At 22.8% G+C, this 27845-nt stretch overlaps 1 protein-coding gene across 1 annotated transcript in view; it reads left to right on the top strand.

Annotated features, from left to right (window-relative positions):
• Positions 1-20867, top strand: part of LOC145849865 (uncharacterized) — a 69078-nt gene extending 48211 nt beyond the window's left edge. The window contains exons 6-7 of the mRNA XM_082954954.1: positions 18542-18646; positions 20226-20867. Of these exons, the coding sequence (XP_082811080.1) occupies positions 18542-18646; positions 20226-20765 (645 nt within the window). The 3' untranslated portion in view covers positions 20766-20867. The remainder of the gene's footprint in view (positions 1-18541; positions 18647-20225) is intronic.
• Positions 20868-27845: the final 6978 nt, after the last annotated feature.

Here is a 27845-nt window from a genome sequence, read left to right as displayed (position 1 = left end):
TGCTTTAAAAGAAATAATTTTATTTTTTGCTCATATATTGTAGGATATGGGAAATGTGAGCAGAAATTTTTTTTAATGAAGCAAATCCATCAAATTTTTTTAATGAATATTTTATTAAAACTGTTCTTAATGATTCCTTTTTGTAACAATTAGATGATTAGGATCAATTATTTAACTACCATTTTAATATACTTATTACACAAAACTTATTTTTAAATTTTTTAGGATTATTTTACATAATACTTTGTTAATTTTTTTAGTGAATAAAAGACATTGTTTAGATTTTGATTTAAACACAGCTGTTTTTAGAAAAATTTGTACACTTCTAAACTTAAGCTATGAAATCATAACTTCTAGAATTCTTCAAAAACATGATTTATCAAAACCAAAATTGAAACAAAAACATTTATCAAATAACAGAAGAACTTATTTAAGAAGTCAAAGAAGAGCTAAATAGAGTAAATAAAGTGTTAAAAATTAAAAAGAAAACATTATATAACTGTTAAGTTCTAAAATAATACTTAAAATGTTTTTTACTAGTCTAAAGTCATTTAGCTAACTCTTGAATAATTAATAAGTATACAGTTAAAATATTTAGTAGTTACAAAAGGAGAGTGTTTAAAGATATTTTTAATAAGAGTTAGCTTATAAAACTGGACTAACTTAATAACACATGTTAACCAATTTTATTATTTTAATGGTTATCACAGTTATGCACATTTGTAGGCTACTTTGTATATGGCTACTATACAAACAGTCCTAGACTTTAAAAATGTGTGGCATTATTAAATTAAATTTTGATGTTCAACTTTTGGAAGTGCAAAACAAAAAGTTCAAAACAAAAAGTGCAAAAAGTGCAATATTTCATCATTTTACTCAAAGTGCAGAACAAAAAGTGCAGAATTACATTAGTCCACTCAAAGTGCAAAAGAAAAAGTAAATATTTCATATGTTGCTAAAATCAAAGGTTAAAGTTAAAAAAATAAAAAAAATTAAAAGACTAATTTAAAAAAATGCTGACTCAGCAAATATCAGAAGAACTACGTTTCACTTAAAATCGGACCCGTTTAATCACAAAGAAAAACAAATTATGCAAAAAATAAAAATTCCTTGACAAGACGTTAAAAGGTATCCGTGATGAGCAACTCGATAACCTAAAAGTTTTTCGTGCACCAGGTCCTAGAATCAAAAATTTTTGTCGTTCAATAAACTATAACTTCAACATTATAGTTTTCAATACTATATAAAATTATTAAAGTACTTAATTATCAAGTTAAAATTTTATACATATATGAGTATGACGTGAGGATTCTAGTAGATTTAAAACAAATTTAATATATTCATTTATGACGTCTAAATAAAAAAAAACTGTTCTTTCCGTAATGAGAAAATGAAAAATGTTTAAACAAAACTAGAAAATAACTGCACGACAAAATAAGTGTCAAAATGATGCAATATTGAATGAAGTAGTTGAAAATCAATAAAATAACAATTTTAACAATAACTGTTAATATAAGCTTAATTTAAATTTATGCTTAATTTGAATAAAAATTAAATCAAGTACATAAATCGCAAAAAAAATCCTCATTTTTTTGTTTGGCACAACTTTTATGAAACCATCTTGCACAACTAGAACAATCCGTCTGAAATATAGTATCTTAAATAAATATTATAATATCATACGTTAAAAACTTTAAATAACTTATTTTAGTTTCTTTATTTCTTTATTTAGTACATTGTCCTAAAATATGTTTATTAAACTTTCTGTAATAAATAATATAAAATAAAAATAAAAGGTGAATTACATTATGTAGGTTTTGTTCAAATGAAGGTTCCAACTCCGGTACACTTTCAATTGGTTGGTTTTGGTTTTTACTATCACTAGAGCTGCATTTCACTTCCTTAATCTTTTCAGATCCCAACATAACTCTCGAAGAATATTCCGGGGCTTGACCATAACTTAATCTCAAGTCTTCTACGTTTGAAATCTTCTTGTTCATAAAAAAGTTTCTCACTTTGTAAGTTTCTTTAAGCAACTTATCCTTCTTAAACTTCCTCCAACCAGTAAGTACAAACTTGACAAACACCTCAGATGCTTCCTTTGGACTAGACTGCCAAATAGTAAAAAAAGATGTTTGATTAATGACTTTTAAGGTTTCTGAAAAGTTTTCCAAGGTAATATCTATCTTCGGACGCATTCTTTAAAGTTTTTTGAATTATTTATGTTAATATAATTTTCTAAAACAAATTTTTCAATTAATACTTACGGAAAGCACAGTTTTTTTATTGTGACGTCATAAATGAATATTTTTTTTTAATTTTGAATTTGCTAGAATCGTTACGTCATACTGATTACGTATACGAAATTTGGGTTCGATTGAACGAGTAACTTTGACGTAAACATTACGGAAAGCACAGTTTTTTTTATTGTGACGTCATAAATGAATATTTTTTAAAAAATTTAAACTTGCTAGAATCGTTACATCATACTGATTACGTATACGAAATTTGGGTTCGATTGAACTAGTAACTTTGACGTAAACATTACGGAAAGCACAGTTTTTTTTATTGTGACGTCATAAATGAATATTTTTTTTTAATTTTAAATTTGCTAGAATCGTTACGTCATACTGATTACGTATACGAAATTTGGGTTCGATTGAACTAGTAACTTTGACGTAAACATTACGGAAAGCACAGTTTTTTTTATTGTGACGTCATAAATGAATATTTTTAAAAAAATTTAAATTTGCTAGAATCGTTACGTCATACTGATTACGTATACGAAATTTGGGTTCGATTGAACTAGTAACTTTGACGTAAACATTACGGAAAGCACAGTATTTTTTAATGTGACGTCATAAATGAATATTTTTTTTTAATTTTAAATTTGCTAGAATCGTTACGTCATACTGATTACGTATACGAAATTTGGGTTCGATTGAACTAGTAACTTTGACGTAAACATTACGGAAAGCACAGTTTTTTTTATTGTGACGTCATAAATGAATATTTTTGAAAAATTTTAAATTTGCTAGAATCTTTACGTCATACTGATTACGTATACGAAATTTGGGTTCGATTGAACGAGTAACTTTGACGTAAACATTACGGAAAGCACAGTTTTTTTTATTGTGACGTCATAAATGAATATTTTTAAAAAAATTTAAAATTGCTAGAATCGTTACGTCATACTGATTACGTATACGAAATTTAGGTTCGATTGAACTAGTAACTTTGACGTAAACATTACGGAAAGCACAGTTTTTTTTATTGTGACGTCATAAATGAATATTTTTAAAAAAATTTAAACTTGCTAGAATCGTTACATCATACTGATTACGTATACGAAATTTGGGTTTGATTGAACTAGTAACTTTGGCGTAAACATTACGGAAAGTAAATTTTGAACTTTTTTGTTTTGCACTGCGAGAAGTTTTACATTAAATTTTGCAGATAGGTTGTTTCAAGAAATCTTATTTACCCATTTCATTAATACTCAATCTGTTGTTTTTTTTTTTTGAGTAAATAGTGACCAGCAAAAATGTGCAAAAATTAAGCCAAAGAGGCAATTTAAAAAAAAAATTTAAACTTTATTTTCGTTTTTGAAAAAATGATAAACTTATGTTTGAATAAATAGTAATTTAAAAATTCATTATAACATTCAAATATATAAAATAGATTACAAAAATTAAACAAAAAAGAAAACTTTTTGATAAAAATCTTTAAGTATTTTAAGACTTTAATTACAATTTATTTTTTATTTCTAGGATATTTTAATTTTTTATGGTAGACAACCATCAGATTTACTTCACCCTCTATTTTGCTTCTTAACATTAAATTGAACACTTTGTCAATTTAAAAATTTGTATTATCAGTGTAATTAAGAATTTGGAAATGTTTCATAGACAACTTACTAAGCTTAATATTTTGCTGAAAGTCTTATTTGTCTTATTTTCGTTAAACAATATAAAAAAGTTTATATAAGCTTAAATTAACATTTAAATAATTAATTTTCTACCTAAAATAATGAAAAAAATATATAACTAACTGAAATTTACTGAATATACTGAATTTACTTTTTAATACTGATGATTTTTTTTATAAAAGTTATGAGCATGAGCATTTTTTAAATATTTCCAAATTTAATTTATTTGAAGAGCAGTGTTCTTTTAAAACCTTTTATAATGTTTTAACTTGTCAGTTTAAATTTATTATTTTAAGCCTTACAACTTGTAGTTACAAGCATTGTTACTACAGTTTATAAATTTTGACAAATTATTTTTCAAAATGTTTTGTACAACGAGATTCCCCTTTACGTTTACGTGACGCCCCTCAAGGCCGTTCTGCTATAAAAATCAAAATTTAGGTTAAAAGAGGTTTATGCTAAGCTAACAGCTATTGTGGAAAATAGCTCATTTTTTAACTAATTTTCTGCGTTTCAGCTACATTTGGCTTCTATGATTACATTACAACAAATAAACAGTTTATTTAAATAAGTTATTTTTTTATTTAATAGAAATTAAATTTGAAATCGTTTTGAAATGTTTCATCAACTATTTTTACCTTAATTTAAATTATTACATCTAAACAATATATTAAAAAATTTTTTAACTACTTTTTTTAGTTTCTTATTCATAAAAGCTTAGTCTTTATGCTGCAAAAAAATTATTAAACTATTTTGAAGTACTTTGTACAAATAATTAGAAATTATTTGATAAAAATAAAACAATTATATACTTTTTGTACGTAAAATTCTAAATATAACTTTTCTACGTTTAAAACAAAGTTATGTCAACTTTATAATATTATTCAGCTCAGTAATTGAAGATTGTACTAGTTTGAGTTTTGTTGCCATTGATTAATTTGTGTAGCAATCTAAATTAACAAACAAAGTGAGAAAATTAAAACAGTTTAACTAAGTAACTACTAAAATTTTGGCAGTCTTCGTTTACTGCGTTTGTGATTTTCAGAAAAATCGTAATTAAAAGTCACTGTTTACCATTTATAATTAAGTACTTTACTAACTATGTGTGTAATTCTAATAAGCTAAATTTATTAATAATTGTATTAGTTTTTATTATGATTGTATAAGAATAGAAGCTGCTACTTTTTATTAAAACTTTTTATGGTAAAAACTATGTTGAACTTAACAATATCTATTTGTTATCAAAACTCAGCTTAAATTTTCAAAGTAAATGTTTTAAAACAATTTAATACTACTGTCTACTTTAGCTACTTCAGACAGAACAAAAAACTTTGTTTACGTTGAAAGCAAACTTTCGCTAACACTTTACTCCGATCTTAATATGAAATAAACAGCTTTAAGTATTAATTTTACTATAAAATTTAAGCTCAATAAAAAATGTTACGCCTTCGTTGTTCAATGTTAGCTTTTGTTGAGTTTAAAACTTTTTCTTTCTTATTGTTTGAAAATAAATAAGAACACTCAACCTGTTAATTAATGTTGAGGTTAAAGAAAAGGTTCACGAATTTTGATATGTGATAATATTTTGATATTAATTAATCACTTACACATAGAACAACTGTATGGAAATATTATTTTGTTAATGTGAAATAAGTTTGATAAATAAATATCAGAGAGTGTTGCTGTCATTTTTGCGACAGTTTTAATTTATCTATTAATTTATTTGTTGCTTTATTACCTATTTAAAAAATTAAATACTTTTGTACCGTGTTGTATTTTTTTGTATAATTAAGAATATTTCATTTGAAAGAAAAATAAAATCAACAACAAGTCTTCACTTTATCAAATATACATAAATTTTAACTTGTCATGTTCCTAACAAACTTTAAACAAAAGTTATAACAAAGCATGAATTATTATTTTTTGTTCTATAGTACTAGTTATGTAAGAGCAGTGTTTCTTAAATAGTGTCCAGCCCATGTATATAAAAAACTAAATAAAAATATTAGTTTGTACTTCTTTTAATGTTTTTAAAACAGTAACAATATAGCTTTAGTACTGTCAATACCTATCATTAAATCAATATATGAATTTAATGTGATCAGTATGTAATGCATACTTTTATAGTCACAAAGTAGTATAAATTATAATAAAACTAACTCTTTCTAAATAAATCTAACTGAATAAATTTGAAAAACAGTTACCAAGTAAAGCGTACAAAATATTATTATTTAAAAGCTTAGTGTAAGGTTTAAGGAGACCACAGTGTAAATTTTTAACTACCAAAGTTAATAGCTTATCAGAGTAAATTTTAAATGTTATCGCTAATTAAAAGCTTAATTCACGATAATGAATGTTTACATCAAAAACATTCTTAGTAATATTTTGGTCAATTTTAATTTGTCTCTCAACTTAGTTTAAAATATCATAGAGGGTTAGATTTAGATTTCGAAATTGATCATGACGTCAAAATAAAACTAATTATTAGACAATTAATTAGAAGATAGTAATATTTTGAAGATAAACAAAAAAAAAAAGTTGCTTATTTATAAAATATACAGATTGTACAACTGCGACACATGGGTTAAGTTTAATGTAACATTTTTTATAAAAACACATTCATTTTTATGTCCTTAAAAACAATTTTATTCTTTATTTTTAACGTTACTTTACTACTACTTAAAAGCCTTACTTAAAGTAGTTTTTTATCTAAATTAAACCGTCATTATTACTTAAAAAGAAAAAAAAAAGATACAATATAAAAAATGTTTCATTTAACTTTAGGTAAATTTTTATTTTGAATATCTAAAATTTAAAACAATTTATATGATAAGATTTATCATTTATATAAAGGTTTTTAGTTAAACTGTTACGACATTGTGTAGTTTGTTTTTATTTCAAGCCTGTGAACTTGATCAAAATTTTGGACCTACGTGTGCCGTGAGACAAACTTGAGTTTCCATAAAGCTTTGATTATATTATTTCGATCATCAAACCATACGCTTTCGTTAGATTAAGACCCAGGTTTTGTTCTAATTGAAAATCGTCAATTAGTCGCAACCGGGTCTCAGTCTACCGTAAACTTGTTGCCTGATGACCTGAGGTATAATAAGTCTTTATGCTAACTTGGACTTGTCTCGCTTTAAATAAAAGTCCAGGCTTAGGCTCTTTTGACTTTCGCTGATCTTTTGTTTTATCTGATTTAAATCGAGCGTACCAGCTGTGTTGTCTAGTAGACAATGTATGAAATATTATGCGTGGCAAACGTACAAAGCTGACGTCACTGATCATACCAGCAAACGTTAGCTCCATGTTCAAACATTAACACCTTTTGTAGGTTGATTAGTGCAAATATTTCAATTACGACTGACTGATGAGTTCTAATTAGAACAAAACTTAGGTCCGAAAGCATGTAATGATCAAAGTGGTAGGATAAAACAATTGTTTTATTATTTTACTCGAATAAATAGTTTTAAATCAATTTTCAACTGATTGATTAAATGTTTATAATAAACAGTAAAGTCGTGAAAAGTGTAAAATTGTCGATAACTAAATATGATTGGTCTAAAACACTGTAAACAAACCTTGGTGTGCCTTGAATTGATGTTTTTCTCAGTTTTTTATTTACACTTAAAGTTAAATGAACCATTGTGTATAAAAAAAACTACTCAATAAAGATTACTGTCTTATTAGGGTAATTTAAAAAAAATCAATCAATTGTACTTGTACTAAAAATATTTAGTTGATTTTTTTAAATCAGCACAAACTTTAGTAGCCAATTAGTCGAAAAACCGACATTTTAAGAGTAATACTAATACAGGTCTTAATTATTGTCAAGTTTTATTTCAATGTAAGCAAGCAAAAACAAATTAGTAAAATAATTTTAAAAAGAAAAATGTACTTTATAACCAAATAAACAAAGCTACATGAGATGAAATTTTTTTTTAAATGTAAAAAAAAATAATAATCTTTACAACTTTTACATATGTTCAACTAGTACTCTAATTAAAAATAGATACCGGTGCCATAAAAATAATCAACAACTGAAACAAAATGTATAGTGCAAAAGTAAGAACAAACACAATATAAAACACTCTATTATACAAGTATACTTGCATTTTAGCTTACTAACAAATTACAGTTTTTCTGTGCCTTAATTTAATAAGTTTATTAGTATATTTTGCTTGCAAACAAACTTGCTTTTAAAAGTCTGTAACAATTTTTTTTAAGTTTTGCATTATCAAAAAAGTTAGAGATTGTTAGAGATTGTTAGAGATTGAATGAAACGTAAAAGTCTCATAGCTTATAAAACTTAATTCTAGAAAATCTGTAATATTAAAGAAAAATCTTAAGCAAGAATAAGTAATTTTATAAACTAAATATTTTAGGCCTTGCAGTTAATAGGCTATTTTAGTTATTAAAATTAAAACATTCAAGCTTATTTTAAAATAGTTTAGTTGGTTTTATGAAAGCCAACTCAAGTTAAATCACAACCGTTTAAAATATCAGGTTAGAAATAATCAGCACTGCAGTTTAGTAAAATAAATTAAAATTTTGATAACACAAATTGATATAATAGCCAAACTTAATCAAGCTTTTATTAAAGTGTCGTTACTTATTGCATTTTTTAATTTTCAAACGAATTATATGCTTTTAAAATTTTTGTCGTATAACTTTTTTATAATTTGACACACAACTTATTCACTTTAAGCACTTGGCATAATAATTTCAAAAAGGTTATTTTTAAGAAAAAATGTATAAAATAACATTTTAAAAACCAACAATCATGTTCGATCAAAAACTTGAACTAAAATATTGCATCTGATATTTTTTTTAAATATCAGTATTAGTTGATGAGAAATTGTTTTTAATTTTATCTTTATTTTTAAATTAAGTGGTAGTTTGAAACCAATAATTAACTATGATTACAATAAAAAAATAAAGAATATGTTTGAACCAAAAGAGGAATAAAAAAACATTATTTTCTGTTGTTAATTTTTAGGTCCGACAATATGTTTTAATATTTACATTATAAAATGAATACTTAGATATTAACACTTACAGTACTGTAAATCATTGGTAGTCATTTAGTTAAAAAAAAATTCACTTTAATAAATGTACTATTTTTTTACAGTTATTAAGAATTAGATATGCGGTTAACTACTGCAAAGATAAACTTCTAAAGTTACACTTTTACTTATTTGTAAAACACTAAAACTTACAAAAGTTACGTATCAGTTTAAGTTAATGAATTTCGATTTTGATAGTACTTAAACCGTTTTTTTATTTTTATTGATAAAATTAATATTTTCTTTAAATACTTTAAAGTTTGTCGCAACGTATCAAAATATAAAACTGACGAGCAACAAATGCGCAAAAATCATGTTGACAAAAAGTAGCACTGACAACAAAAATCTCCATAGAACTAGCGTAACTTAAATTGTTAGTAATGTTTTTAAAATTTAAAATCTAGGTACTTAAATAAAGCTTTTAACTGCTTAGTTACACTTTAAATAGCAATTTTTTTAACATAAGAAAATTAATTTTATCACTTTTATATAACAAAAAAATTTCCAAGTACAAAAGTTGTCCTAACACTGCGGCTATATACAAAAAATAAGTTTTATAATTTTTTGTTACAACAGTGTATTTTGCATGTGAGATAATTTTTCTATAATTTTGCTTCTTTTTATACCATTTGCCTATGTAAACTTTTAAACTTTGAAGGTGTATGTTTTAAAAGTTTTAAAAGTAAAAAAAAAATTAAGCAAATAATATTATATTGATATATGTCTTCCACTTGTAAAGTTTTTTAATCAGCTAATAAAAATTTTTTGAGCATAACAGTATTTTCAAAAAATCTTATTTATTTAATTTTAAAACGATTTAAATACTAGAGTATAAAAATATTTTGAACTGTCAACAGGTAGATTCTTAATGTTGCAAATATAAACGAAAAATATTGATATAAAAAAAAATTGGGTTAAACTGTATAATCACGATTTAAATAATTGAAATATCCATGACTAATTGTTGTACACATGATCATATTTTAGATTTCACAGACGTTTTTTTTAAAAAAAGGTAAATCTAGACAACTTGAAAATGTTTATTGAAAAAAAATTAAATTATTGGTTAAAAACCAAAATATTCACTGAAATAATTAAACCTTATTGTATGGTTTACAAACAATACTGTCTCTACATAGCTTAAAAATAGCTAATTTTATATGATTTTGATCAACAGCGTTTGCTATTTAAACTGTTTGAACTTTTATTTAAAATGTTTAAGTCATTATGATTGAAATTTTTTTAATCACATGCAAACAGTTGTCTAAAATTGGAAAACAGTTTACAAAAATGTATTTATAACGACTTCGACATAAAACATTTTCTTCAAAATAAGTTAATTTTAATTTTTAATTTTTGAAGAAGCACAGCTATAGTATAACTAACATATACTGACAAAGAATCTTAATTTAAATTTTATACAAGCATATTATGTTTTTGTTAATTTAAATCTTATAACATAAATATTTTATTGAATTGAGTTAAATAAAGATAAATTTCAATAAATAGTCCTATTTAACTGTTCTGCGTAAAACTATACATAAAAATTTATTGTTTTGAATATTATGACTTAAAATAATTATATTAGGTAACAATAGTTTTTGTTTTTGTTATTGTTGATTAAACTAACATAAACATATTTATTATGCAAATCACATCAAAAATACAATGTGTAACCGTTTTGATTCGTATATTTTCTTATCGTTTAATAAATAAAGTTCACAATTTGAATTTAACTGTAATATTTTGAAACAAAATTTTAACCAAATACTAACGTTTTTTATCTTTTTTATATTTAACAAAAATGATTGTGGATAAATTATGCTTATAATCCAAACTAACGATTTCATGAACAAAAACGTTGAAGACTTTTAATGAGCTTAAATTTTGTGATAGCATCTATACTTTAAGCCCTTTATTTTATATTTAGACCTATTTTAAAACATCACAGAAAAACAGTATAATGAATTTATTGTCTATGGAAACTAATTTTTATTCTGCTATTATGTTTAAAGCTACTTATAGTCATATAATGCATTTTCAATATTCCGACAACAAATTAAATAGTTAAACTTCAACTGTAATCTTTAACAATTATGTCTGACTGATTAGTTTTAATTAGGACAAAATCGGTGGTAGAATTCAAATGATTGTGCGGTGAAGCTTAGTGCTTGTTTCAAATATTACAAAACAAAATTAATTACAATAGAAACCTTGCTTCTATCACTTCTAATTAATTAAATATTATTACTTCTAAAATGATTACTTCTTCAGAAAACTACTTCTAAAGAAAATATTCTTAAAATAGAAGAAAATATTACTTAATAAACAAAAATGCAGTAAAAACTATGTTTTAAACTTATATAACCAACCTTAAACCCTAAGGAAAGTTGTAAACTTCATTTAAAATATATATTAACTTTAAACTAATTTTTTGTTTAATACTTTTTATCAGTTAAAACATATAAACTGCATTTTAGGTCAGTCATTTGTACTGGACTTTCCAGTGTAAAACTATTTTTAATCTTCTGAAGCATTTATCAACTTAACACTTAGTTGACATGTACAAAACTGTACCAGTCGTTAATAAGCTTACACAAAAACAAGAAGACGGTAATAATTGTTTACACTAACAACTAAAAATTTTTAAACTAGTATTTGATAGCAAATGAAACTTTTAATGTTTTGCTTTTATTTAACTTCTTTTTAACAACCCTCTTGTTTTATTTTTTAACAGTTTAATTATTATTTTATATACTCTAGACTAAGTTTTTTTTTTAATTGATACTTTATATGTTCTTAACTAAGTGTTTAATACTATAAAAGTTGTGAAATCAATTAATTGCACCTTTAAGCTTTTTGTTTTTACTAAGAAAAATACTAACTTTCTTCTTTCGAAATTTTTCAAAAGTATTATAACACTAATGATTATTTTTAACGTTTAGTATATTCAAACTTAGATTAACAATGTTTTTATAAGAAACTCAAAACTATTCTTGTTAGGCTAAATAAGTCTTTAAGTAGTTGCTTTGAACTAAACAGTTAGGTTGTGTTAAATAAGTAATCTATAACAAACTGTAACATTCGCAATCAGGTAGATTGTTTCAATTATAAAATTCCTACCACGTTTTAAAAACAAAAATTAATTAATTATTAACTCAAAAATATAAAAGGGAAACAAATTGAAATCTATTACAAGCATAACACATTATAAAATTAATAACTATTTTAAGTAACAAGAAATAAAATCAAAGTTACTTGAGGTACACATTTTTAAGAACTAAAAATTTTGTTTGAGTCAACACTTAAAACATCGTAGGTTTATAAAATAATAACGATAAAATATATGTATAAAATTACTTTCAACTTTATAAAACCTAACTTTTAAACATGTAAAAAACTAAATAGTAATTGTACAACATTACTGTTAAATATATGTTTACTTATGCTTAAAAAAGTGTAGATTTTTCTAGATTGTTTTTTATACCTATTGCTAGTTATTCTGAACTATCTAGATATGAATTTTATTTGAAACTGAAATAAAACACAATTGTTTATGTCTTACAAAAATTGTAACAGTTGATTTTAAAACTTAGCTATTATTGCTTAGAGGTTAGTTTAAAACATATTATTTGCTAAAAGCTTATTGTACTGTATTTTTTTTTATCATTCAGTGAAAATTTTTGGTACTTAATGTTTTTAATAAAACGAAAGTTAGTACAGGTTTAACTTTTAACATTATTGCTATCTAATTTAAATCAATCACAGCATAAATTACGACACAAAAACTTGCAAAATAAAAACAAACTTAAACCTTTGGTGGTGGTTTTAGGTGTTAAACTTTTCTAACCTCATTTTATCTATCAGACACTATAAATACTGTAGTGTTTTTAAATCGAAATGAATAACTGTTTAGCTATTGTCTATGGATTTTGTTTTGAATCATTTTAAATGTTATTGATCGGTTTGAGTATTTTGTTTAAATCTAAACACTATGATTTATGTTACAGAACCGTCTTTTTACTGAAAAAGTATAAATATTTATATTTTATAGACAATATATAAAACTTTTATCAAAACAGTTAAAAAATTATTTTGTGCTTTGGAATACTTAACCGTCATGCTATCTTAAAACTATAAAATATAGAAACTTTCTTCCAAACTTTAAAGATCCGAACTGTTGAAATTAGCTCCAGGGCTACTTTACTAAGAGAAGAGACATGTTTAAGAAAAAAGCTTGAAAAAAGTTCGACGAACGTCAAATAAATATTATGTTGTGTTTGCATAAGGTGTTAAAATTGTGAGTAGTTTTATTCAAAAAATATTCAAAATTTATAACATATTTTCAATTGAAACAGATTTATTTGGTTTGAAAAATAATATGTCTAGCTTAAATCTTTATTGTTTTTAGAAACTCTACAACTTTTTTAGTACTGATATAAAAGCTTTTTGTTGTTACTAAACATTAAAGGTATAAAAACATGTAAAACATTCTTTAGCTTCTCTTTTAGCTTCAATTGTTTTAAAGATCATTAAACTTAAAGCATAAAAATATTATAGGTAAATAGTAAAATTTTTACTATTAAAAAAAAATTATGTTTTTAAACTTTTATGTTAAAAAAAAATATTTTTAAGAAATTTCTTTTATCAACTTTTACCAAAAACTTTTGGATTCTTTTTTCTCTTAGCAATTTGTCATTAGTTTTAAGCATTCTTTATAAAATTCTTTTAATTACTCTAATCTAAATTATCGTGACTTTATAACCACAGTTTTTCCTTTTTACTAATGAAAATTGAAATTTTTAGTATTTTTTACTTAATATAAAATTTTGTTTATAAAGTAAGAGAAAAGGTTTTTGAAATAGTTAGAACTTACTAGTTTAAAATTTTTTAAGATTAATTTTTTCAGATAGAATCAACAAATGATAAATGCATTTTTAAGAAGAAACAATGGTATAACGATGTTTGAGAAGCTTTTTAGTTTCACTGTCTTAATTATGATCATGCAAATTACTTTAGGTAAAGAGAAGATTTTTTGTCAAAAACGTGAACATAGAAAACATACGTTTGCAGGTTTTATGTTATAAATAGTTTAGATGTCTAAAAATATCTAGTTTATCTTTAACCAATGTTATCCTATATTAATTGTAGAACCAATTAAAAATATAAGATAGAAAATTTTAACAAAATTCATTATTAAGTTTTTATTAATAGTAAATAGCTTTAAAAAGAGTTAAATCATTAAATTTGTTGTTTTAAAATAAAATTAAAGTTAATGTTAAATGAGTATTATATTTAAAAGAGAAAAAAAAACTATTTTTAAATTACAGTCTTGATTTTCAAAAATAATTAAATAAAATGATAAACTACTTATACTTTAAAATATGCATTTAAACTAAAACTAATATGCTTTAAATACTTTTAGATATTACTTAGGCTAAGTAAAGTTTCGACATTCAAAAATTCATGTAAGTTACACCACAAGCTTGTTTTAGTACGTTAATATTATATTAATTTATCTTATATAAAAACTAAGAGTAAAAATTCTTACGTGTTAGTAAAAACCAATTTAAATTAAATCTTTAAAAAGTTTTAAGATTGATAGTAAAGTTTGATTATTTAAAGTTGTTCAAATGTTATCAGTGCTTTAAATCAGGGATTTTCAAACTTTGCTCCGCGGACAAAATGCGGCTTGCAAAACAAAATCTTTGATTTCCGTATTAAATATGAAAACTAAATTTAGTGATAAGCTTAGCTTGTAATTTTTTAATTCAAAAAACTAAAGCTTTTATTTGTTATATCATATCAACGTTCATTTAAACACTTAATATTTACCAAATATTTATTATTAACTCTGGATCAATAAAAAATTATACGATAAAGTGAGTAAATGATGTCACGTAGTTAGACAAAGCTGAACGAAAAAAATAATGCTGTTCGTTCTCTATACTTCTAACTTTTAATTGATTTATAGCAATAGATAGATTCATATGCTAACAAAATCGTTGTTTTATATTTTATTTTATTTTGCAAGGAGTAAAATAGTCTATGCAATAAACATCCTAAAAGATTTAAGTACCAAAAAGCTGTTTGAAAAAACTAAAATTAATTTCAGATAACGGTGTAAATAATGGAAACTTAACAACAAAACAATGGATACCGGATATGTGTTGTGGAAATCGACCTTATAATTCACAAATAAGAATGTGTTGTTTTGGAAAAACAATATCAAGAAATATTATGAGATGCTGTCCTGATGGAACAATACTGCCTATAGATACTATTTGGTGATCAATTTTTTTCTAAATTTTAATAAAAGTTATTGGTTTAAACATTTTCTTACTGTACACCCTTATACTTTATATACGAGTTTCAATAAATATAAACACTATATCTTTTTATTTGGATTTTAAAAAGTAAGACATGATAAAAGTAAAAGGATTTACCGAGTTTTCTACTTAAGTTTTATTTTTGATTATCAACTTTTTTTGAAATAAATCATTAAAACTTTCTTAGTTTGGTTTTTAAACTTTATTTAACATCTAGTTATAGAAATCAACCTAAAGTCTTGAGTAAATTAGCTTTTTAATAAAGAAAATTTAAGTAAAAAATATTGTTTTTTATTTGCCTTAAAGACTAAAATAGTTTCCATACCAAAAACTAACTAAAAACTTTAACTTTGTTTTTGTTAGTAAATTATACATTTTAGACTTATTCAAAGTAAATTTAAAACTTATTTTAGTTCTATTTGTTTTATTTGATGTTAAAAAAAGTTTTTTGTTTACATGAAACAAAACACTAGATAAAAATAGTAGTTTTAATTAAATGTTTTGTTTTAACATACGTTTAAGGTATAAAAACCACTAATATAAGTGTCACACATATCGTTTGTTTTCAAAATTTATCTTATTTTTCAATTTAATCTAATTGAAAACTTTTTGTTATATATTTTTCTTAAGGGGAGCCTACAAAACGTTTGAAGTCGCTAAAATTAACTTTTTTTGTACAAAAATATTGATTTTACAGATTTATTTCAACTGTAGACTTTGTTACCACAGCTTGGTTTATATAACAACTTGTGAAATTTTAAACTTTAAAATTTAATGAAAATTGTGTAAATTGATGCGACAATTTATGCTATGATAGTAGTTTGTTCAATTTATTATGTATCACTGCACGTTTAGTCTGAACAACAAATTTATCTTAACATTCGATAATCAATGGTTGAGGTTGATATTTAAACCTTAAAATTGAAATTTTGTTACAAACAAGCTTCAAAACATTTTACTTGACACTTATGGAAAACAAAGAAAAATTTTCAAATTTTTAATGTTAGTATTATGTTACATTTATTCAATTTACGTAAAGTAAAGCAGTTAAACTGCTTATACTTTGTACCTTGTTTATATAAAATTGATTGATGCCAAGCTTATTTTCCGCTTGAACAAGATAAAAGTAAAATATAGTTGACATAATGCTCGTACTGTTTATAATTTTGACAGTAAAATGTAAAACATACTTTACTTAAGCAAACATTCTTATTTTAATGAATAAAAATTAGAGAGTAAAATTTGGTAGTTTTCGACAAATATTTACGTTATCATTATCTTAAGTTTTTACCCTTTAAATTAAAGATAATTGAAGTTTGTTTAAATGCACTTTTTTTTTGTCGAAATAAATATAAATTTCCAAAAGCAAGTAATTTACAATACTTAAGTTTAAGTTTTAGAGAGTTTCAAAACTATTAAAGTTTTTGTAATTTTAAGTATGTTTCTATATTTAAGAGTAAGCTTCTTAACTTGCGTTTAATAGCTTAAAATATATACAGTTGTTAAAGCATTTGCTTTCCTGAAGAACGATTTTTACACAAATTATTTTTTAAATTACTGTACTTTTCTTTGTTCATACTTATACTTATCTACACTATAAAACTAGAGTTTATTATCAAATTTACAGTCGCTGTCATCCACAGTCAATTTGGGTGAGAAAGCAATTAGATGAAATGGCAAATATTGAAAAGCGACAGATCAATTTAGTGAAGGAAATCAAAGCTTTGATAACAAAAACCAAAGCGTTAGTTGAACTTTGTTAATCTCTTAGTTTATAACCTTTAAATAATTTACAAAGCTCTTTTTCTCACATGTTACACTACTTTCGCGTTTTAGTGGTAAGAAATTTTTATGTAGACCACACTGCCTTGTTGACTGCAATGATATGAAGCAAACGTCGTTTAAAATTTTAAATTTTAGTTAATCATTTTAAATTAAATTCTTAGTCTTAAAGTCAATTCAGTTTCGTTAATGAGCACAAAGATACTTTCAAATAATTTCGATTTAGTAAACTGATTAATATATTTCTATGCACAAGCTTTAGTTTATTTTTTATAATAGTTTTTGAACTTTTAGTTGTCTGTTGTAAATGGTTTATTTTATATTGAACTATACGGTTTTAAAATTCTACAACTAATTCTAGGAAAGTAAAGTTAAAGCATAAAACTATCTTAATTAGTTTACTCAATCGAATCTATTTACAAATATCTTTGTGCTCATTAACGAACCTAAGATGACTTGTAAAATAAAAGTATAATTTTAAATGATTAACTTAAATTTTTAATCTTATATAGAGTTTTCCTACTTTAATTTTGTAAAAAAGATACAGTTTTTTTATGTTTTTGAATGAGGTAACATTCCATCTTATAGTCTTACTTGAACATTTATCGATACTTTTAGAGCTTAGAAGCACTTGTAAGTTACACACAGTCAGAATAGAACACGATTTTGTATTCTTTTAAATTACAACTAGTACATGTACGCTTAACACTTGTAATATAATTAATTCTTAGTACTTCCCACACTTCATTCAGTTATACTTTTGTATGTCATAAATGTATGTGGACAGTTAATTGTAATTATTATACGTCAAGAGTTTTATAAAAAAACAAAATTCTAAATTTGAAGATAAAACTAAATAAGCAATGACTAAATTTTAGACTAAGGCTTATTATTTTTTTTAATCACTTATAAATAATACTAAATCTTTAGGGCACATAATAAATTTACAAGAAGAAATTAAAACATTGGATTCCCAAGCACAGCAACTTTACGAAAATTTTGTTAGAAAAATAAATATTGACATTGATGATTCAACAGAAGCTCAAAATGTTATAAACATTGTTAGCATTTTACCTTGATTTAAAGTAAAAAAAAATTAAAATGTTTTTTGTTATTATTATGAAAAGCTATGGTTTTTAAAACAGTTTTAAGAAGATTCGAAGGTTGTTATCGATAAAGAATTTTCTTATACAATTTATTATATGTTTTGGTTTTAAGAAAACAAATAGAGAGATCTCAACTGCTGGAGGAGAAGTAATATATTTATTCTTTCAAAAATTTATTTTTGCAAACTAAGTTTCGGTCAATTTTTGACCGAAACTTAGTTTGCAAAATAAATTTTTTAAAGAATAAATATATTATACAGTTTATATTAAATTAGAATAATGAGAATTGGACTATTTTTCATATAAATCTATTAATAACATAAACAGATTAATTTAAAGTACGGCAACGAAAATAAAATGGAAAACGAAGGTAATCAATCAGAAGAATCACAAATACCTCAAATATCACAGCTGAAAGTTGTTTTCAGAAAGGTTAGCAATGACTATGTACAAAATATGTGAGATTACAATATTTTTGATTCTTTTTGAAACAATGTTTATGTCACTTTATATCAGAAGACTAAAAAAGCGAATTTGTTCACATCAATGATTGTCTTATTCAATTACTTATATTTTTTCAACTAAAATTTTGCACAACATAATTCAGATAAAATTTTAAAGAGAAAAAAATTATTTTAAAAGATAATAAAATGGATTAAATTATTAATTTTTTTAAAGCTTTTGATATTATAATGCTTAATAAAACTTCTTTTATTTTTCTCTAGCCCTGACTTTTGAGTAACATGCAACATAATACGAACATAAATTCATAAAAAATAAAAAATAAAAGTATATTTACTTTCGCATATTAAATTTAATTAAAACTCTTCTCGTAATGCTATCGTTTATGTTGATTTTTATTAAAATTTAATAAAAACTTCTAACTTAATACAATTATTTTCTTATAGTTACCAATATATTTTTCTTAATTAATGAAAACATTTACTACTAATAAATCGTTATTTTTATTGTTTCAACCAAAATAATAATTAAAGTAATTTTAAAACGCTTTGACGTCTACGTTTCCTTTATAATTTAGATTAAAATACCTTGTGGTATAGAATTAACTATAAAAAATGAATTAAATTAAGTTTTATTTGAACCATTTACGCATATTTAAAATCAATAAGTAATTAATAGTTTGTTTATATGTGTATGTTAACTAAAAGCTACTATTTTTTTTTTGGCAAAAGTTTTAATAGACCTAACACGCTAAACCTAAAAACGGAAGTGGATTTAGTTAACTTTAACTAATTTCTTTTATTTTAAATTATATAAAATTTTACTTTTTCTACCATTGAATGTTTCTAATAGTTCTAAAACATAAAGTTGTAAATAAGTTAGTCTATAGTTTTAATTTTATGTTGTTTTGTTTTAATTATATTATATGAATGTGTAAAATGAGATTAAATTAAAAGTATTAATCTAAATATCGTAAGCATTAAAATAATTAAGTTTTCAATGTGCAAATTTTCGGTTAAAAAAAAAGTAATTTACGTTTGGCATAAAAGTTTCTAAAAATTTACTACAAAAATATGTAGTTCAGAAACTATTGTTAAAAACAAAATCTTTGTTTGGATTTTATTATCACATACGTTAAATGTAAAATCTAAAATAAACCTGTTTCTTTTTTTTTTAATTATTCTTAAATGTATATACTTTACTAGGAATTAATTTTTCTATAAATATTGCTAAAAAAACTATTAAAAGTAAAGAGTTTTAAAATAAACTGCAGAGATGTCTAAGTTTTCATATTTAGACTTTACAAACGTGACTTTAAAAAAAAATTTCAGAGAAAATGTTTTATTAGTTTTTAAGCGTGGTATATGTAAATTAATGATTTAAACAAAAAAATATTTTTTTGTTTTACAATGAATAAAGCCTGTTGTGTGGCTTAAAAACATTGTTTACGGTAATTAAATTTGTTTGAAAAGTAACAGATTTGAACAAAATTTAATGGAATTTCACCGTTTAAAAGGCTTAGATTAATTTTTAAATGTTTTTAAAACAGGCTAAAAGAAGCGTAAAATTAAGCAACGAAATCAACAGAGTTGAAAGTCTTGTTTTCAAACGTCAATCAATGTTGGTGAAAATTTCAGAAAAACACGAAAAACTTACTAAGCTCACGTCGCTTTTTGAACTGGAAAATAAACTTTTTATGATAACTGAAAACGATCATCAGCTGATTATTCACTTCAGAAATAATTTTGACGAGATTATGACAGATGTTTTAAAGATTGAAAGCTCATTTGCTGTGGAATATCCTGAAACGAAAGTTAATACTGGCTTAAATATAAAGGATTATACTCAAAGTCTTGAATTTAAGCATCTGAAACTGAAACAGCAGCTTTTCAAAGACAATAACGAAAATATTTTCAATAACAAAAGTAAAAAGCAAGATTTGAAAAAATTAGTTGTCAAAGATAACTTGTGCAGTTTTACAAAATGGACAGAGTATTTGAAGAGTTTTGAAACAAACTTAATTTTGTTTAAAAATGAAACAATGGCTTTTAAAAACAAACTTAAGACAGTAAATAGAAAACTATATTAAGTATTAACAACAAATAAGCTTTAAACAACTATATTTCTTAGAGAATGAATACTAAACAGTATTTTTTTTACAAAGTTATTTATGTCTGTTTTATACAATAAGAGTACAGTATAAAAGTGACTAGTTAAGGATTTTTCAAGTATATTCGTTAATACTTTTAATAATTTTAATTTTGAGTTATTAAAACTTTAGAAAGTAAACTCATTTTTATTACTAGTTTACTATTCGTAATTATTGTGTTAGTAATCTAAATCAACGGTTTCCACTAAACTAACTTTAAAAAAATCTCGCATACTATATAATAAGAGAGTTGCTTTAACGTATAAATTTATTTATATTTTGTTTTGATAATGTTTTTTATGTGAAACGGTTTTATTTTTTTTTTGTATTAACAACTAATTTTTTCACATAAGTAATTTTAAGTTTTATAAGAAAATTACCTTTAAATTTTTATGAACACATTATACATAAAAAATAGTTTATTTTTATTAAGACTTACATTAACTTGACCTAACGAATTTAATCAATAAGTTCGGTACAATCAAAAATATAAAACAGTTTAACTCTATGTTTTACATGATTTTATAATTTGTTTTTAGTGTTTTAATAAATATCTTTTTCATTAAGCTTTTGTCAACATAAAACAAATATTTAATTTTACTTTAGAGGAAAATGTTTTTATAAAAGTTTTAAAACAAAAAGTTACTAAACAATGTTTTATAAAAATTGCTCATTTATTTATAAAAAAAAGTCAATTAAAATTCAGATGTTTTATTTTTCCTAGTTATTTATGTTTTTCCTTTATATTTTTAAAATTGTAAATCAATCATTTTAGATAACCTTTTTTACGAATTAAAAAATAGTCATAGCTATTTAATATTTTTTTTTGATTAACCGTAATACGTTCAAAAGACTTTTTTTTTCCTACAAATGTATTGCTATGTGCAAATTAATAAATTACTTTATCCGTTGTTACTTCTTCAAAAACTAATACTATAACTTAATGAATTGTAAAAAACAGTATAAATTATCTACAACGAATTGTAAGATTTGTTAAATATAGTTTAGTTACAAGTGAATTATTTATGATAAGATTAAGTTTTTGAAAATTTTATTTGTTAAAAGTTAGAATTTAATTTTAAGTTATATTTAAAAAATTGAGTCAACAGCTCAAGGTTTGTAAAACACAACTGTCAAAAAAACCTAAAACTTTTATACATGATGTTTTTTGCGAACTATATAGCAAAAAAATCAATTGTATTCTTTATTTATCATAAAAAGCTTAATGAGATATCGTATTTAATTTTTAAATAAATAATAATATAGTTCTTTTTAATTAAGACTTTCAGTTTTATTTTTGATTTTTAATTTACTTAAAAACTGTTAGGTATTTTAGTTTGGTTCAGTCTAGTTTCAAATGTTCGTAGAATAAACTTAAACCTTAAAAATATTTCATCAAAGGTAAATTAACTACATTTTCGTTTGATTAATTATTGTGTTCCTAAAGTTTAACTAAAAGTTATATTATTACTTAATAAACATATATAAAAAAAACTTTATATGTTTTTATTAATTAGTAATTATGAATGAATTTAATAAAATTCAACATGGTATGTTTTGAATTTCAATTATTAACACCACAATTTTTTTTATTGTTTGTTTTCTCTGATAACACCTGTAAAAAGTTTATAAATATTTAGTTTTATTTAATATACCTTAATTTTAACTTTTACCAAAAGCTTACTAAAAATACTGAATGTATAAAAAAAAGTCTAACATTTGCAACTAGTGGTGTTAAAAACACAGCTGAACACAAACTTTTAAAAAATATTTAAGCATGAGAGAAAAACAAAATTATAGTTCAAGTTATCATCTTTTTTCTGTTCAGTTAGTTATTTGTTTGTTTTACCAAAATTTTAATTTCTATTACTAAATTCAACTTTGCTAAAAACGACATTAAATTAAACATTATACTTATCCTTAATAATTGTGATTAATATTGATGTTAAAAGTATAATCTAAGTTTAAACATTTCGGTTAGAAATATCATAATACATACAATGCCAAACAGTTATTTAAAAAACTGTTATTATGTGCTTAAATAAGCTTTAATTCTAAATTTTATAAATAAATTAAAAATAAATAACTCTAAAAATAAAAAAAGTTATTTAAAAAGAATAATTTTGTAATTTATGAGCAGATTAAAAAAGCTTATAAAATAAAAAAAGAAAAACTTGTTGTTTTTTAAAAGAAAATAAAATAAAATAAAAGTATTTTAGCTTTTAAAAAAATAGTTATCAGTTTGTTTAATAACTGTAATTGATTAGGTTTTGTAAAGTATGTATTGAATCCGTTAAAAATCTTGATAAGTATTTTTCATGTTTTTAATAACTAAATCGAGTAAAACCATATGTGAAATCTTTATATAACTTATAAAAATATTTCTAAATTTAAAACTAATTTGTAGTTTATTTCTTTTAGTTGACTTACTAATAAATATGTCAATAGCTTTAACATAGTTTTAACATAGTTGTCAACAATTTTTTTCTAATTTCACAACTCATAGGTTTAATATTTTGTAAGTACAAAAAATTTACGTTTACTACTAATAAAATGTTGTATTTATAAAAATGTTACTTGTGTGTAAATTTAAATTTTCTTAAATATTTAGTTTCTAACGTCATAATACCTAAATGAATATTTCTATATTGGCTAGTCTACATGATTCGTACATTTTTTTGTTTATTAGAATTACATTTTTTTACTTTAATTGAAAAGAAGTGTGAATTTGAAAATTTAAGCCATTAATCACGGGAAATGAAAACTTTTGAATATTACTTAAAGGTTTAATCAAAATTGTTTAGTAGTAACTACAAAGTATTAGCAAAGTTAAACTAACGTTGCTAGCCTAAAATTTATATTACAAACAGAGTTTTATATAATTTTAGTAAATTTTTATAAATGTAAACTATATATTTTTAAAATAGACAACATTTTATTAAAGCCTAAATTTTTAAAAAAGAATATAGTTGATAAGACTGTGTTATGTTTTGTCCAAATAAAAACAATAATATACCTACAAATTAAATTAAAAACTTTATTTTTAAAGCAATAAATCACGTATAAAGTAACTTTATCTTTACAATTTAGGTATTAGAATTTTATAATATAAATCATAAAATATTTAAAATGCACTAAAATAACTTTTAACTTCTACTTTAGCAATACTTTAGTATTTATTTTGGCAAACAACTGTAACTGTCATCCTGGTTATAGGTGAACTTATTAACCACTGGTACAGATTTGCACAAGTAATAAGCAGTAAATAAAATTAACTTGCTTTTAATCCTTTACATTCTATAAAGTTTTCCTTGAATATTATAATTTTTCCTGAAATATTTTACCAGCATTAGTTTGCGGTTACTTAATAGAAAAAAAATTATAAAGTAATGCAGTACTTATACATTTAAGAACTATTTGCTTTCTTTTGATTGGTTTCGAATTCATTTTGGTCTAAAACAATCTTGTTGGGTTAATTTTTATGATATTATAAGACTTTTTACACAAATTTACAACTGAAAAAACTCCATAATACATTTTATTTAAATTTAAGCTTAAAAATTATTTTATATGTTTTTGTTACTGAAAACGCTTACTAGAATTTTGTGCATAACTACTTTGAGTGACTGTTATATAAAACTACATTGAACCTATAATTAATATTAAGCTAAAAAAAAAGGTTTAGAAATGTTTTAGTGCAAACAATAACTTTAGTGAAACCTAAAATCATAAATAATCATTTATTTATAAGCGTTTCTTTCATTATACAGAAAATTAAAAAGTTTTGCTTTTAGACAAATCACCAGAATAAAAATTTTTAAAGTAGCTAGCTCAAACAATAAACTAAGCTGTTTCTAAATTAGTAATATATAAAAACTCGTGCTTATAGTTCAACATAAGTATCTCAGTAAATATAATTCACTAAAATACTTAAGCAACATATTAAAAATAAAATACTAAGTGTGCAATTATGTAGTTAACAATTTAAAACTTATTAAAAATTATTAAACTTAATTATGTATTATAAGTTTAAGGTTATTTTCATACTTGAAATTGTTAGTTGTACTTCAATTGTGTTTTTTAAATATTATGAAATTTTGTTTTCAACTTAAAAAAGGTTTTGTAGTAGAGTAATAAATTTATATTCAGATATGTCAAATAGTCGTATATGATAATTGTGATTTTATCAAATTTCTATTATAGTATTGTATGGTTAAGTAAAAATATTTATTAACTCACATAAATATTCTCCAAGTTTACTAAACATATAACAAACATAAATAATTAAAAATATAAAACTTTGAATAGCGTAGCTAAAAACTAAGTATTCAAGTGTGCACAAAAACCTTGAAAAGCTTATTAAAGATTTTGATTAATTTAATTAAAGACAAATTTTTTATTTTCTTATTTCTAGTTAGATTACATATTTCTAAAAATTATTTTATTATTTAAATTATAGTTGAAGGTATATATTTGTACTCCATAAACAAATCTAATTTCTTTCTAATAAACTTTTAACCTATTTTAACGTTATTAACGTTAACATATTGACTTAAAGTATTTAAACCGTGTGAACTGTTGAAATAAATATAATCTTTCAAAAAACTATAGAAAACTTTAAAATTTTTCTTTACGTCATTTAAAATATTTTTAAAAGTTTAATTAAAGCACAAAGTCCTTTAAACACCAACAAGAGAATTGTTAGTTTTATAAATGTAATAATATCTTTGAAAGAAATAATGATGCTGTTGAAAAGGCAAGTATATAAATTATAAAATTATTTAAAATTATAGTTTTTATGTCAAATTTTGTAAAAACCTTACTTCTGGTGATTGTTATCAATATGATAGCAATCAAAAAGATAGTGTGTTTTAAATTGTAATATTTATTAGCACAAAGTGTTTTAGCATTAAGTATGCGAAAATAACATAAACATATATAAACTCAACTATAAAATGTTTACTTTAGTTTTACTATCATTTTCGTTGTTGTATCAAATACATATATATATATATCATATAACGTCTATTACATTTTACAACTTTTGAGATTTCATCTAACTTCTTTTACACCCAAACTGATTGTTTATGGCAACAATTGTGAAGTCTTCGATAAAAAAATCTCATGTAAACAAATAATACTTTTTTCAAAGTAAAACAAAAATGCATAATAAGTCAAAACTTTATGATAAACAAATTTAATTGCTTTTTATTTAAATATTCAGTTTCAAGTTACAATTTACCACTTAACTAATATTTTAAAGTAATTATGGCACCTGAACACGTATAAAAAACAAATAAAGTCTTAAATACCTTAGACAACATCGAATTAGACTTTAACGTATTTGAAAATTTATATTAATCTTACTTTAACATAAAACATTCGATTCGATTAAAAAAATATATTTTTAAGGGTTATAAGAACTCGTTATTTTATTTTTTGACATTAATTTCTTATTTTAGCTTATTTCATGACACATATCTTGTCGAACCGTCAATGAGTAAAATTCAAATGTTTATTTTTGTGTAAACTCATATCTGATCGATTAAAATATATTTAAAGTTATCATTATTTGATTTTGAATGCTGAATCTAAATATCTCATGAAAAATGTTCTTTTTAAAAAATTATAAACAATACAAAAAAAAAACACAAATTAATATTATAGCTTTAACTAATGTTATTTTGAAAGGAAAAGAGCCGGGAAGATTATTTCTTAAATTTAGCTTCATACATGCGTCTCACTATTTAAACATGTGTAAACCAACAAGATTCAATTCCGATAAAATATCTTATACTCAACTTAACAGATTAAAATAACTGTTTGAAGTGAAGTTAACTTCAGTAAGATTTGACTTACCTCTGAAAATCATCAAACATAAATTATTAAATTTTTCTTAAGAACTGGTTGATAGTTACTATTTTATTACGTGATTTTTTACTTTTTACTTATTGGAGTTTTACTCAATAAATTTGTTTGTATTTCTTCAAAATCAATAAATGATAATAGTTTCTCTATTAATTTTTTAACAATCATAATACCACTTGTTTTGAAAGTTTACTTTTGCAAGTGATTATACAATTTTTACTTTGTAAATTACAGTTAAAAGTAATTATTAAAAAACTAATTATTTAAACAGCATTTGTAGCAAATTTTAGTTATTTAAAATTAAAACCTATATTTATCCTCATTGAATATCTCAAACTATATCAAGTATGATAAATTTTATATTAGAAAAAAAAAACATTTGTTAAGTTGTTTTAATTCAATTTTGAATGTTTATAGCAGAGATATGTTGCAAGGATTAAATTAATAGAATAATAGTTAGTGTATCACTCATAACAATAATTTATACAATAACATAGCCTTGGATTGAAATAGTAACAAAAGGTTTAACTAAACTGTAAGTATAATAAAAATGATCTAAAATTTAATAATTAAATAAAAAAACAATTTTTTTGAATGCTACTATCAAACAAAGGATTGAAAATTTTGTACAAAAAAAATATATATGAACCGTGGGACGGATTCGGATCATATGCAGAAATTTAACTATTTTGAAGTGTAACTAAGATTAAAAACAAATTGTTTAAAACATATAAAATTGAGATTTTTTGTTAAAATAGTATTCAAAGTTATTTTAGATCGATTTTGGTGACAGACTAAGTCCTTTAAATAAATATTTTGTTTTAATTTTTAATTGAAAAAGTTATATCTGTAATAAATGTATGTTTTTTATTCTGCAAATCACTTTTTCTGATATTTTTAGCCCCGCTGAGTTGTCCACAAGTGTTCTCAACTTTCGTATAAATACTTAACTATAATTTAATATAACTAAACATAAAGCAATCTAAATACGATGAAGCTTAATAATTAAGAAAAAGGAGTATATGATAATAAAACTTTGAAAAGTATGTATTTAGAAAAAAAAAAAAAAAAAAAACATTTAATCAATCATTCAAAGTAACAAATAAACTGCAGAAAATGCGAAATGTTAAAGAATGTTTTAAATAAAAACAT

Source organism: Thalia democratica, chromosome 2, assembly GCF_965202585.1.
Source record: "Thalia democratica chromosome 2, ktThaDemo2.hap1.1, whole genome shotgun sequence".
NCBI classification, from domain to species: domain Eukaryota; kingdom Metazoa; phylum Chordata; class Thaliacea; order Salpida; family Salpidae; genus Thalia; species Thalia democratica.
This window is presented reverse-complemented; position numbering and strand designations above follow the sequence as displayed.